This window comes from Marmota marmota, unplaced genomic scaffold, assembly GCF_001458135.2.
Source record: "Marmota marmota marmota unplaced genomic scaffold, marMar, whole genome shotgun sequence".
NCBI lineage: Eukaryota > Metazoa > Chordata > Mammalia > Rodentia > Sciuridae > Marmota > Marmota marmota.
Window position 1 is genome coordinate 1,409,063 of NW_026000005.1, and position 13,309 is coordinate 1,422,371.

Sequence of the window (13,309 nt, forward strand, 5' to 3'; positions counted from 1 at the left end):
AGCACTACTTATTGTGACAACCTACCTATTTTTGACAATGCAGGACTTGAAGAAAGCACTGAATTTCTGTGTCAAGCCTGAGGGAAGGTGGGTTTGGGGCTGTTGGAGAAGGAAGGGGAAGCTTCCATCTTCTGAAATTCCAAATTATCTCACAATAAATGTTACAGTTTCTAGTCAAAGATCTTAGAAAACACTGTTAGAAAAAAAATTTAGTTTTGCAAGAAATAATTTGAATAGATTCAAAAAAGCATAATTCATCAGAATGTTGCAGAGACCAGGGTGATTTAATTTTCCCTAGATATTATGAACAATCTTTATTAACAGCAATCAAACTTATTGTTTAGAGTGACAACATATCAAGGAAATACATATCAAAATCCACTGCCATTATAGTTCTTAACATTTTATTGCATATTTACAATGTGTGGAGCATTATAAGGATTTACAGTAGAAGCCAAAATTCCCAGCCTTTACAAATCTAATAGGAAAGATCAGATAAACCATACACAAATATCTTTGAACATGGGCACTGGAAACATACATACGATTATAATTTTACAGGCTAATACAGGTAAATGCTCTATGTAATAGAACGGGCAGGAAAGATAAAACACAGTGGATAAGAAAGTCACCAGAGTGTGAAATAACCACAGCTGGGTAGTACTGAATATAAACACAATATTGAAAATATGGTTTTAAAGGCTAAAATGTCCTGCAAAAGCATAGCTATCCCCTATGCAAAACTGTGAGGTAGAATTCTTCCCATCCCGTTTTCTGCTTTCCTGACTACCACTGGGTGACTTCCGTCACAGGGAGTTCCGGGGGCTCTCTCACATTGCTGGACCTGAGACTGACCGAGTAGTACACATACATTTTACTACCCACTCCACCATCACCACAAAAATGGTCTTTTCTGTTCAATGATGAGAGTCATATTTTACTTACTGAAAACGGGTGGCAAAAGTTAGTAACATAAAAAAAAAACCAATGCTCTTTCTTGTAGCTAATATATCACCATTCTTGGGGTTTAACCTTTCAAAGAATGAAATTAATGCTAAAGTTTCAGGTATAGGAACCTCTCAAGGAGTTGTTTTGGGCAGATAGGTCTTTGCTTCCCTCAAATGACACTAATTGTCAAATTTAACAATGAACAATGTCATTTCTACCCCCAAACCTACATCTCCTAATATTCAATGTGGATCATAAAAATAGTTTACCTTTCTACACACCTAAAATATAAAATCCAGAGCACAGAACAATTGCATTGGAAAAAGGTAGAGTTTCTTTTTAAACTACCCTATGATCCAGCAGTTCTATTCCTAGGTATCTACACAAGAGAAAACGAAAACCTATGTTCACATAGACATATATAAGATTGATCATAGCAGCTTATTTATAATTGACAACCCTGGAAATAGCCCAGGTAGCCAATAGGAAACTGGATAAATCAACCGCAATATACAATGAATGGAATACTACTCAGCAACTAAAAGGAATAAACTAGAAATACCCAGACACATTGAGAAATCTCCCAAACATTATGGTGAAGAAGCCTTGTAGAAAACAGTACATGTGTGATTTTATTTACAAAAACAGGAAATCTGGTAGAAAAAAGAACAGTGGTTGCCTTTAAGGGTCAGGTGAGGGGACAGGGATTGACTGGAAAAGGACCATCTGGGAACTTTCTAGGATGGTGATAATTCTATATCTTGATAGCACAGTATGCATTTGCCAAAAACCAGGCGATGCAAATATAAGTCTTTTGCATATCACTGTATGCTAATTTTACATCAAAAGAAAAATGGGAGCAAATACTGAATCCTAATGATATGTATGCTAAAGTATTTAGAAGTGTTCAGATGTCTGCAATTTAAAATGCATCAAAAAAAATAACATGGATTGATGAACTGAGGTACGGATAATTCTGTGATAAAACAAAGAGAGTTAATGCAAATTAGCATTTGGGAGCTAAGAACACCATAAAATTATTTTAACATTTTTGTTACACAGTTGAAAATTTTTATTTAAAAAGTTATGAAACATAGGGTGCAATTTTTTAAAACCAAAAGATGCTCGTGAGAACTTCATTATTGATCTCATGACAGTATATGATTACTAAATTCTTCTATTAAATGTAAATTTAGAATCAAGTTTCTCCTAAGTGCTTGAGAAAGGACATCCCAGAGCATGAGGTCAGTGATCGCTTCTCAAATTTACTCTGGTTCAAAATTGCCTAAGTGATATTTCGATCCTCTCACACTTTCGGAAAAAACACATCTTGATGGCATACTGTGAGCAAATCTGTTGGCTGTGAAGACTGATGCCAAAAACCAAGATGAAGAAACATTCTTGTTTTTACCCTACCTTAAAAACTAAAGAATTGGGGTAACTATAATAAAAAAGGTGTTACGCGCCAGGCACCATCTCATTTCTGCACATGCCTGTAATCCCAACAGCTGGGAGGCTGGGGCAGGAGGATTTTAAGTTCAAAGCCAGCCCCAGCCACTTAAAAGGCCCTAAGAAACTTACTGAGACACTGTCTCAAAACAAACAACAACAACAACAACAACAACAAAAAATGGGCCGGGGATAGGGGCTCCATGTTTAAGTGCCCCTGGGTTCAATCCCCAGCATCAAATAGTGAATGGGCCACTATATTCTCAGTGGAGGGACACCTTGATCACCCTTCTATATCTAAGTGAGACACACATTTGGACACCCTGAAGACGTGGCATTCAACCTGTAAATACTTTAAAGTTACTTCCTTAAGATTTACTTAGAAGTGGCTTCCAGAGTTCAAGAGCCCTTTTGTCAGAAATAGTTTTCCACATGCCTGACTTAAAATCCCTCAAAACACGGCTCTCAATATATGGACTTCACAACTATTTTTAGTTCTATGTTAAGAACTAAGAATTCCTATATTATGACATATAGGAATTATATGTTTCATATTGCCTCATAGACTTCTCACAAAAATAATCTGATTCTTCAAAAAGTGCACTCACTGGATGTCATAATATTTAGAGTTCTGGCTTTCTTTTGATCTCAAAGTTCTTCACGTCCTAGTACAGGTTCTGCTTTTACTTGATGTATAGGACTAGTGTTTATTCTCAGGCTTTCAAGTTTGCTTTAAACTACTGCTGTGATATTGAGTCATATTTGGCATCATATCCATGAATCATTTTCCATCTTAAAACCTCTGCTGTATTTATGTATGCTAAGTCATGCAACACCCTCAGTTCTAAATCTCTGGTAGAAGAACAATCTTTTTCTGTTTATCATCACAACCTGCATTTGCCGAGGAAGCTCTTCTCCAACCATAACCACCAATAACACTATTGGTGTCTCAAATTGTGTTTTCTTAACTCATTATTGGAATACTTTATAAATACCTCAACAGATTTATGTTCTACTAGTTTCTACAAGCGGGTGATTTATTAAGAGACAATCCAAGTATGGCTTTCTTTTCCTTGGGTTTATTAATGGAGTCATGTCATGCCCTGTCAACCTCAAAATAAACAATACTCATCACTAGTCTTCCATCTTCTTGTGACATCATCTTCCCCCTCAACAGTGAGTTGGTCAGTTTAAAGCCTTACCATGTACTCACCAACTTCACCTTAATATTTCACAGATAGAATTCTGAATGCATATTTTCCTTGCACACTAGTGAAACAGGAATGGAGCTAAGGGGGTAAACATGAACAGCATGCTGTTCCCCCTGCCATCTCATGCTTATCATCTGAGACAGAACAAGATTAAAGGATACTCTATTTTCTCTTCTGAAGAGATAATTAAAGCAATAACAATTTCCATTTTGTGTAACTTTTACAGTTCCAAAGAAATTTGCTGATTTAATACCAAGGTCACAGTACATGGCAATGCCAGTTTTTGAAGCCAAGTTTTCAAACTCCAAACTCTTTCCATTATATGCACTATAATTCTTAGTTTAGCTTTTATGATAATTCCTCTACAGTTCTTCCATTATCTTTGTTTCTTAGCTAAACCTAGATTTTTCTGGGGCACACACTAAAGCCAAGTAATGTCAATTGTTAAATTTATTCTTATTTTGTCTCATCAAGGTATTCGTTGGCATCAAACAAGCAGAATATTTTCTACTCCCAACTGAGATGTGTTTATTTCTAGAACTGAAAGTTAACATTGCTAAGTTTAACAATTCGATTAACTGTTCAGTCATGTTCAGCCCATCTTTTTGATCCTAGAGAACTTTCATTTAAGGGCTTAAGTGAAGATACCATAATCATACAAATCTTAGTCACTGGTTACGATATACTTATTGGTGTTTGTTTTCGCCTATGCTATTCTCTATAGACTAGACATGGAGGGCTTTAGCAGCCATAAGTATGTTCAGTTTTTAGTAACCAGGTTACTCTTCTTAGGCTTCTGTGCACTTTGGGTAGATGGGAGGATGGGAGAAGTGCACACCAGCAGCCAATCTCTACTGGCAGGCAACTTAGGTATAGTAGAAAACACTGAATTAGCTCTTCAGATGTACACTGCACAGTGGGACAGACTCAACTCACCTCACTATCATACCAATCATACCACTGATTATAAAGGTTTTCGATCAGAAAATGTGGTTTGCTTAGCACTGTAGTAAAAGTAACCCACTGTCATACTCACATTAAGGAGTGTGACCCTAGTAACAACAATGATAAACTGAATAGCACACCATACAGCAACTGACAAGGTAATGAAGCAAAAAACACACTAAGACTAAATAACATCAGATGCAATAGCCAGTATAAATCCCTTTAAGTGAGAGACATACCCAATCTTCTATCTGGTCATGAAGCCTAGATCTACCATTAGTTTCCCAGCTGGCAAGACTACACACGCAGTTTCACCAATGCCATCAATGAGCCACCCTAGAAGAATAAGGTCACCAACAACAAGGACTGGGAACAAAGCAAAGTGGATCAGAAACGAAGGTGTCATCTTTATCTGATAACCCTGCTGGGTTAGACGTGAATAAAGAATAGGTATTAAAATGTCTTTATATATTGAGTTCACACCGTAGCAAATACACAATCAGAAAGCAAGAGAAAAAAAATAAATCCTTCAAACCCAAAGACAAAATACATAACAAAACTATCCCAACCAACATTATAGTAATTCCCTGAGCAGGGCTAAAGTAACATGGGAAGTTGTGGCATGTACCATGAGAAATAATTGGTTCTTTTTCAGTTACATTTGCAGGGCAATGTTCATCTACTACACACAAAGGGCTTGTGATTCCAGTCTGTAGCTGCTTCCTTCACATGCGCTGTAAGTGAACTATGACCACATGAAAAAAATCATATCTGGGCACTGTTGGGCTTTCATTTGTAACTCTATGAGTATGTACAGAAACATATATAGAAAATAGCAGCAAATTTACAAATGAAGAACAACGGTATTTATTTTTGCTAAAAGTATATCTAGCTTATGTGAAATATTCAAATTACAAATAACATTTCCAACTTTTGTCTTACTATACTCTTTTTGTGGGCAGGAGAGTTTAAAATATATAAAAAATGGCAATTTTGAATCTGTGAGTTGATGGTCTAAATACTAACAAATCAGTTCTTCTTTTAAGAAAGTCTTAATAAAAAAATTCTAACAACTCTGAAATTTAGTAGAAGATGATGAACCTACTAAATATCTGAAGTAGCTACACAACTAAATATATAAAATACCAAATGACTTCCTTGCAAGGTGAGGTACTCCTCAGTCTTAACGTTAGGAAATGAGTATGCTGAAAACAAACTTCAGGTTGAAATATGAAAGGGATTATTTTCAGTGATTAAAACGGAACCCATGTAGGAGTAAACAACTATTTCATGTGAGTCAAACCCTGGGAACTGAACTAGTGGGACAAGATCTTTCCCTCAAAAGAGCTTATAATGTAGCAGAATATTACATAGAAGTGTAGAATGTGGCTAGCACCATCAGGAAGACCAAAAGAAGAATCACAAAAGTTCATATTAATAGGAGTAAAGCCCTAAAAAGCTGAGAGGATTATCAAGTACAGAAAGAACTTCCTTGATGTTCTCAGAAGCAGTGGTAGCATAAGACAAGAAGGAACAGTTGAATTTTGCCCCAGATTATCTGGCATGTTTGACTAGGATAAAGGGCTGCACCATTAACTAACAAAATTATGCCAGGAGGACAGGGTGAGCAGTAGGAGAAATCCTTCCTCTGGGCTGAAATGTTAAGCAGGCAGTTGAAAGAACAAGTCTAGTGTTTTGGACCAGATATGTGATGCACGATGCTGTGATAAAACAGAAACCCTAAAGAGGAGATACCTAAAGAAGAGCCACAAGCATTCTGAGGACAGAATCTAAGAGCACACATGGTTAGTACACATTTTAAAGATGAATTATGTGACTGTACTCACAGTTATGGCAGAGGATAGCATCTTCGAGGGAGGAGATGCTGCCTAGGAAAGGTTGCTCAATTTTATAAATGGAAGGGTTAGAGATGCCGGCTGAGAAAAAAACAACACTCAGCTCAGTAGGTGGAAAACCATTCCTGATTTTCAAAAGGCATTAGAGTGCTGTGTGAAACCAGACTGCAAGGTGCTCTGCAAGGAGAAATGACGATGTAGGGCAAGGGATATGGACTTCTTCAAGAAGTCTGGCAGTGAAGAAGGCTGGAGAAACCAGCAGGTTCAGAGGGAGGTTTTTGCATCAGAGATACATGAACTTGTTTGTGGATCATGAAAAGGAACCAGCACATAATTCTTTGCATAATGTTGTACTGATCACAAGTCTAAAAAATTATTTTTCATCTTTAAAAAATCTTCTGGCATAAAAATTAACACAAAAATTAAATTATATGCATTTTACAATTTAAACTTAATACAAATGTAAAAACACTATCATTTTGTGATAAATTTTATTTCTAAAGGAGTCGTATGGTTTTTGTTATTAGACTACTTCAGAAATGATTTTGCCTCTAGTCTGTCATGAGAAATTAAATTTTATTAACAATTACTATTTTAGTTCCAGAAAGATTACTTTGATATAAAGGATTACACTGAAGTAATTATGTATGCCTTCTTCCTCAGCCCTCCTCTCCCAAAGACAAAATATCTTCAGGATAGTTAATAATTTGGATAAAATTTTTGAAGTTGAAGAAAAGAAAACTCTGAAATAGTATCCCATTATTAATAAGTTCTTAAAGATCTAAATTATTCTTCACAATTATTTTTCATGATAAAACATGCTTACTTATTATATACACATGCATACATATGAATTTTCTGGCTAAAATACATGCAACAACCTTGAAAAAACAATTATTAAACCATCCTCACAGTCCTAAGAATGCCCTTTTTGATAAGGCACTCATGTCTGAAAATAGGATATAACTACCAAATTAAATAAGATGTTTAAAGAAGCCTTTTATTAAGCACAAACAACTTTTAATACATTATCAATACAAATAGGAAAATGTTTTTAATGAATATGATATATCAAAGATCTGAACGATGTTCTTCATATTGACACAATAAAAATAATCAATCTTAAAGAATTACAAAGTAAAATTTTGAGGATGCCAAAATCTACTAATGATAGTTTAACTACAGTCTAAATTTACTAAACACCTGGGGAGGAAGGGCGACCATTTTTTATAAGGAGAATTCCTAAACTCTTATTAGCACCATTCAAAGCTTATTATCAGTTGTTCATCTACAAACTGACAGGTCATGTAAAGCTTGAAAGCAAGATTTCAGTGCAATGTTTACAGTTTCCTTCTTTTAAGATACCTGGAGTCTATGATCTCAAAGCATATTAAATAATTATGCCTTGGTAGTTGCGAGGTGTTAGCATGTAGAGAGAAACGTGTTGTGGGAAGAAATGAGGCTTATCCTGCTGTGAGATGTGTCTTAATGGACTGTGGCTAATGCTGCAGAATGCCGACAACATGCGGGAATGTGAACTGTAGGTCTGTGGGACGCTGGTAGCTATTAGCTCTCTGTGGTCACCATTTCAGGATGTCTCAGCTGCTGCCTTTTGAGACTAACTAGTTTCATCCTGTCTCTGATGTGCTCTGCAGCAGAAGCCATGTCACTTGGACTCCCAAAATATTGTTCGGTTCTAAAATCAAAACACACAGAAAAATTCCAGATTAATACAAATTCATTTAAGTGCAGCACATGCAAGGGGGGGGGGGAATGCCATTAAGAAGAGTCTATATAATATGACCTCTGGGTAGAAATTATTTCATTCACAGTCCAAAATGTTTATCTCTTGAGGGTAATGCTATAGGAAAAATACTTTTTAAACAGCAAAAAAATATGTTAAGACATGATGAGTTAAATTTTAAATATAAATAAATGTTATATCATTTATACTTATGATAGTCAATAAAACAAATGAAGCAACACTGGCAATATTCTGCCTTTCAGTTCTGGGTCCATAAGCAAACACCAATGTAAAATCTGTACTTGCATGCTAAGAGCTGCATACAGCAATTATTGAATAAAGCAGGCAAGTAAAGAATTATTTTTGATATTAAAATATGGTTTGGAGCCAGGTAAGGTCAAACAGCTCCTTCGAGTAGTGGTAATCTCTGCTACTTAAAGGAGCTAAGGCAGGTGAATTGCAAGTTCAAGGCCAGCCTGGGCAACTTAGCAAAATTTTAAAAGGGCTGGAAATGTAGCTCAATGGTAAAGCACTTGTCTAGCATGCACCAGCCCTAAGTTCAATCTCTAGCACACATACACTCACACAAAAAAATATAAAGACATGGTTTGGTACATTAATAGACAAAAGTAATTTCATTTTCTATTATTTGCAAAGATACTACATTCAGAGTCAGAGCTTGAAGGGTTTTTGGAAATTCCTGGTTAACCTCTGTTTTTTAGATCAAAAAATTAAGGCTTAGGGCTGGGAGTCAAGTTCAGTGATAGAATGTATGCACAGGATATGTGAGGCCCTGGGTCTCATTCCCAGCACCATCAAATGAATAAAATTTAAAAAAAGGCCTAGAATGATTTAACCAAGGTCACACAATGGGGAAAAAAATAAATCAGGATTTGGGGGGCAGTGGGGGAAATCCAGAAAGACCATTAATTGCTTTTATTTTACCAGGACAATTTATTTAAAAGATAAATCTGAATAATCTGTCATACAAACTTTGCATAACAAAAACAGATTATTATTATTGTATTAGTAATTATGGAAAATACAACTGATATCATTTGAGAGACATATTTAGTGTAACAAAATACCATATACCAATATATAAATGCATATATAAATGTATACACATATGCATGGATATATATGAATATAAAATGGAATAAAATAACAACCACAAGTATTAAAAGTGAGTGCTTGTGAAATTTGAATATACAGTTCTTTTCTTTTATCTTAAGAAGAAATGACATCTGGGCTACCCATGGAACACAGGAAGAGAAGTCCAAGTAAAATCACCAAGGGCAGATGCTCCTAACTGACCCAAGAAGTGTGATAACTGACTGTGACAACTGGGAATGCAGGAGAGGGGTGAGGGTCCCTGGCACAGAAGAGCCAGAATCACCCCTACAATACTATTACTAGCTGAATTTTGTTCTCTTTTATTACAGATGTGTAATATGACTTCAGATAGTGCAAGTTTAGTATGACTAGAGATTAAGTATACATCATGTATAATCTTCTTTCAAGGTAATGAAATAGTATCTTTTAAATATCAATCTCCAATTATTACCAGAAGTTCATGACACAGCAATAGCTTACTATGTCTCATGTCTGTTTTGAATACTTCCACACATTTAATAGCAGAGAACACCACTGCTCCTATAATATGAAGAAGCACAATTGTCCCATCCTGTTTTCAGATGAGGGAACTGAGGCACTAAGAAGTGGAGTACCTTGCCCAAGTTGTCACTGCTGGTAAGAGGTGGAGCCCAGGATCCCTGGTACCAGAGTCTGCACTCGCCTCCAACACACTCTAACACAAAGTAAGGACACTTGAACTTTCATTTGATGGTTTGGTTTCTGTATCATTTGAATTAAATATCCTCTGGACTACCTCTAAATTACTTTGATTGAGAAAGTCTAGATCACCAGGGAGGAAGTTCCTTCTGAGTCTTTTACTGGCCCATTTATTTTGCATCAGATTATTAATTATTCTTAATTATTCTGGACCATTTGAAATGAAACAGCATGTCAGAATCAGGATGCCATCATTTTACACACGAAAAAATTAGGATGCCATATAGAACGGTGAAAAGAGAATGGGTTTGGAATCCCACACACCTGAGAGCATATCCTAACTCCAACACACAGATGCCTAATTAATCTTTCACAGTCTTAGTCTCTTCATTTCTAAATCAGGAATAATGATACAGGCCTTGGCACTGTCTGTGAACGTGAAGAGTTTAACTCAAGCTCACTAAACATCAGTCCTTTTCCCATGCCTTCCCTTTCCTAAATGAAGCCCAAAGTCACACTGCTCCTGTCCTCACAGCCAAGCTAAAACCATGGGCCTCAGTCTAGTCAGCAATGGTCTTTCTACAACAAGCTGTCAAGAAGAAACACATCTGATGTCAGCAAGCACCAACTGTGAGTTCTGCTAACAGCTAAGCTTGGATTTTTTTTCAGTTTAAACCAATTGAAGATGTGAACCAAACTTAATTTTCTTTACTTTTTAAAGAATAGATTTTTCCAAGCTGGTGTTATAGCTCAATGATAGAGCACTTTCCTATCAAGTGTGAGGCACTGGGTTCAATCCTCAGCACCACGTAAAAATAAATAAGTAAAATAAAGATATTGTGTTCACCTACAACAACAACAAAAAAGAAAAGATAAAATTATATGAAAGCATGCACCATACCCATCAGGATAAACTACAGGAACAGTTAATCTATCCAAAAGTGATTTCCCAACTGCTTCAATTTCATCAAATTGCTCCTCATCATTAATAGCTTCAGGCTCTTCCGGACAGTCTTGTAAAATCTGCAACAAACAAAAGGGCAACCTCAATCAAGAGACAAAAAAAGGAAATCAAGTTCATGCAAATGAAGTAAGTGGAAAAGGTGGTTTTTGTTTTATTCGTAGCATCTTCATGTACATCACTGTTCAAAGCTGAATTATTACTAGTAAAAATGGCTCAAGAAATTCTAATAAAAATGAAATATATAATCCCTACTAATAATATATAATTAGAGTACAAAATGGTCTATGGTGATTTTCAAGAAAAAATAAGTAGACTACTATTTGGAAAATAAGTTTGACCTGTGCTTAAGAAGTATTTTCTCACTCAATAGGCAACCATTTCTTAAAAACTTTTACTGTATGTTTATTTAGCATCTTGGTATGTGAATGAATGATACAATCTGTCTGTCCTTAGGAAGCTCATAGACTTCAGAAATTAAATATAAATTTTTTGGAGGGGCGGGTACCAGGGATTGAACTCAGGGGCACTCAGCCACTGAGTCACATCTCCAGCCCTATTTTGTATTTTATTTAGAGACAGGGTCTCACTGAGTTGCTTAGGGTCTCACTTTTGCTGAGGCTGGCTTTGAACCCATGATCCTTCTGCTTCAGCCTCCTGAGCCACTGGGATTACAGGTGTGGGCCGCTAAATAAGAATTTGAAGCAACATATACTTAGAGCACAAACATGTAATTGATGAGAAGAGATAGGCAGGCACTTTAGTAACTCATCTGCTGAATTTACTGCTTTTCACTCAAATTTAGGAAGCTTTAACACCCTTGAAGACATGCTATTCTTTTTTTTCTCCTCTGAGTTACACCATTTAAATTTAATTACAAGAAAAAAAATACAAACTTCTGGGGGAGAGAGAAGAAAACAAAGATGGCTTAACTCTTGCAACAACTGTTCTGTTCTACAGACCAGGCTGCCACTTAGGCATCACAACTTAGGTTTTCCTAGTGTGGATTAAGGAAATTTAACTTGGACATCTAAGACAAGGTAGTTAGTATATGCAGACAAATGTCAATAATGGAATTCATACAAAATTTAACAAATAGATTAATCAGATAATTACATTATTAGAATTAACACATTTTTAAACATATGCAGGGTATCTTAAAATATATTTAACATCCATATAGATAAACTTTCAATGTTAAGAAATCAGAACACAGTTAACTATAAAGCAAAGCTCCTCTTCAGAATGGAAATGTAAGGCTGGGTACAATCTGTAAGAAAAAGATTCTATTAAAAATCTGCCCATCCCAAGTAAATGTGTCCAAATGAAACTATAAATTTTACTGTTGGTTTCTGGAATTCAATGAATAATAAATTAGGGAATGAAGTATAGAGATAACATATGGAAAAAGGTTTTTTTCTTCTTTTAATTCCTATTCTCATTATTTTAGTTGAACAGCCTATACCTTAAGTTATAAAATCACAAAGTGACTTTTTAAAAATTTGTGACAATTAGCCAGATGTGGTGGTGCAGGCCTATAATCCCAGCAACTCAGAAGGTTGAGACAAGAGGCAAGAGGACTGCAGTTGGACACCAGCCTTGGCAACTTGGCAAGATCCCGTTTCAAAATAAAATTTTTTAAAAAGGCAAAAGGCTGGGGATGTAGCTTAGTGGCAAAGTGCCCTGGGCTGAATCACCAGTTTAAAAGAAAGTGACAATTAGTACTTGTTGTCAAAGCCAAGTTTCCTTTCCTGGCATAAAGAAAGAGACTGATGTAATGACACTCTAGAGAACAGAGCACCTGTGGACATCAGCTCGGAGAGGAGAGGAGCAGAGCAAAGTGAGGAGAGGAGCAGAGCAAAGTGAGGTTCTGGGGTTCTCCAACCATAGTCCTCCAACACTCGAGTGGATTAAGGAAATTTAATTTGGACATATAAGACCATGTATTTTATATAAACCAATGTTAATAATGAAACTCATACAATTTTTAACCAATAGATTAATCTGAACATTACATTATTAATATATACATTTTAAACATATACAATAAATAATACTGAGATTACATTTCAAAAGGGGCAAACCTTTTCAGCATTTGAGTGAAATGCAATGGCCATTTCCAACCTATGTACTCTCTCTTCGGACGCTATTGTAAACTGTTTCCACACCCTGTTCAGTCGAGGAAGTGTGTCCCCAGAAGACCGAGAGGTGCATCGTAAAGACTGGCACAACACAACTGTGGCCTGCAGCAACTGTCTACCATAATCATAAGTACTCTAAAAAAAAAAAAAAAAGGAAACATAGAATTATAATAAAAGAATTCTGAAGAGGAGGGGAAAGGTTTTGGGAGACTGGTTGCAATTAAGTAAGACCACTGGAAATTAATGCTGAATGAATCTAG

General features: G+C 35.9%; 1 protein-coding gene across 3 annotated transcripts in view; it reads right to left on the reverse strand.

Moving 5' to 3' along the window:
- Window positions 1–387: 387 nt before the first annotated feature.
- The window catches only part of Sestd1 (SEC14 and spectrin domain containing 1), a 119,982-nt gene continuing 107,060 nt past the window's right edge, over window positions 388–13,309 (reverse strand). For 2 of the 3 annotated variants that reach the window (XM_015481111.2, XM_048808100.1), the window contains 3 exons: window positions 12,993–13,184; window positions 10,849–10,970; window positions 388–8,105 (listed from right to left, as the gene is read on the reverse strand). In XM_015481111.2, coding sequence (XP_015336597.2) covers window positions 7,976–8,105; window positions 10,849–10,970; window positions 12,993–13,184 — 444 coding nt within the window. In that variant the 3' untranslated portion in view covers window positions 388–7,975. Of the gene's footprint in view, window positions 8,106–10,848; window positions 10,971–12,992; window positions 13,185–13,309 lie in introns of those variants that run through there. The other variant, XM_048808101.1, reaches the window with a different exon arrangement.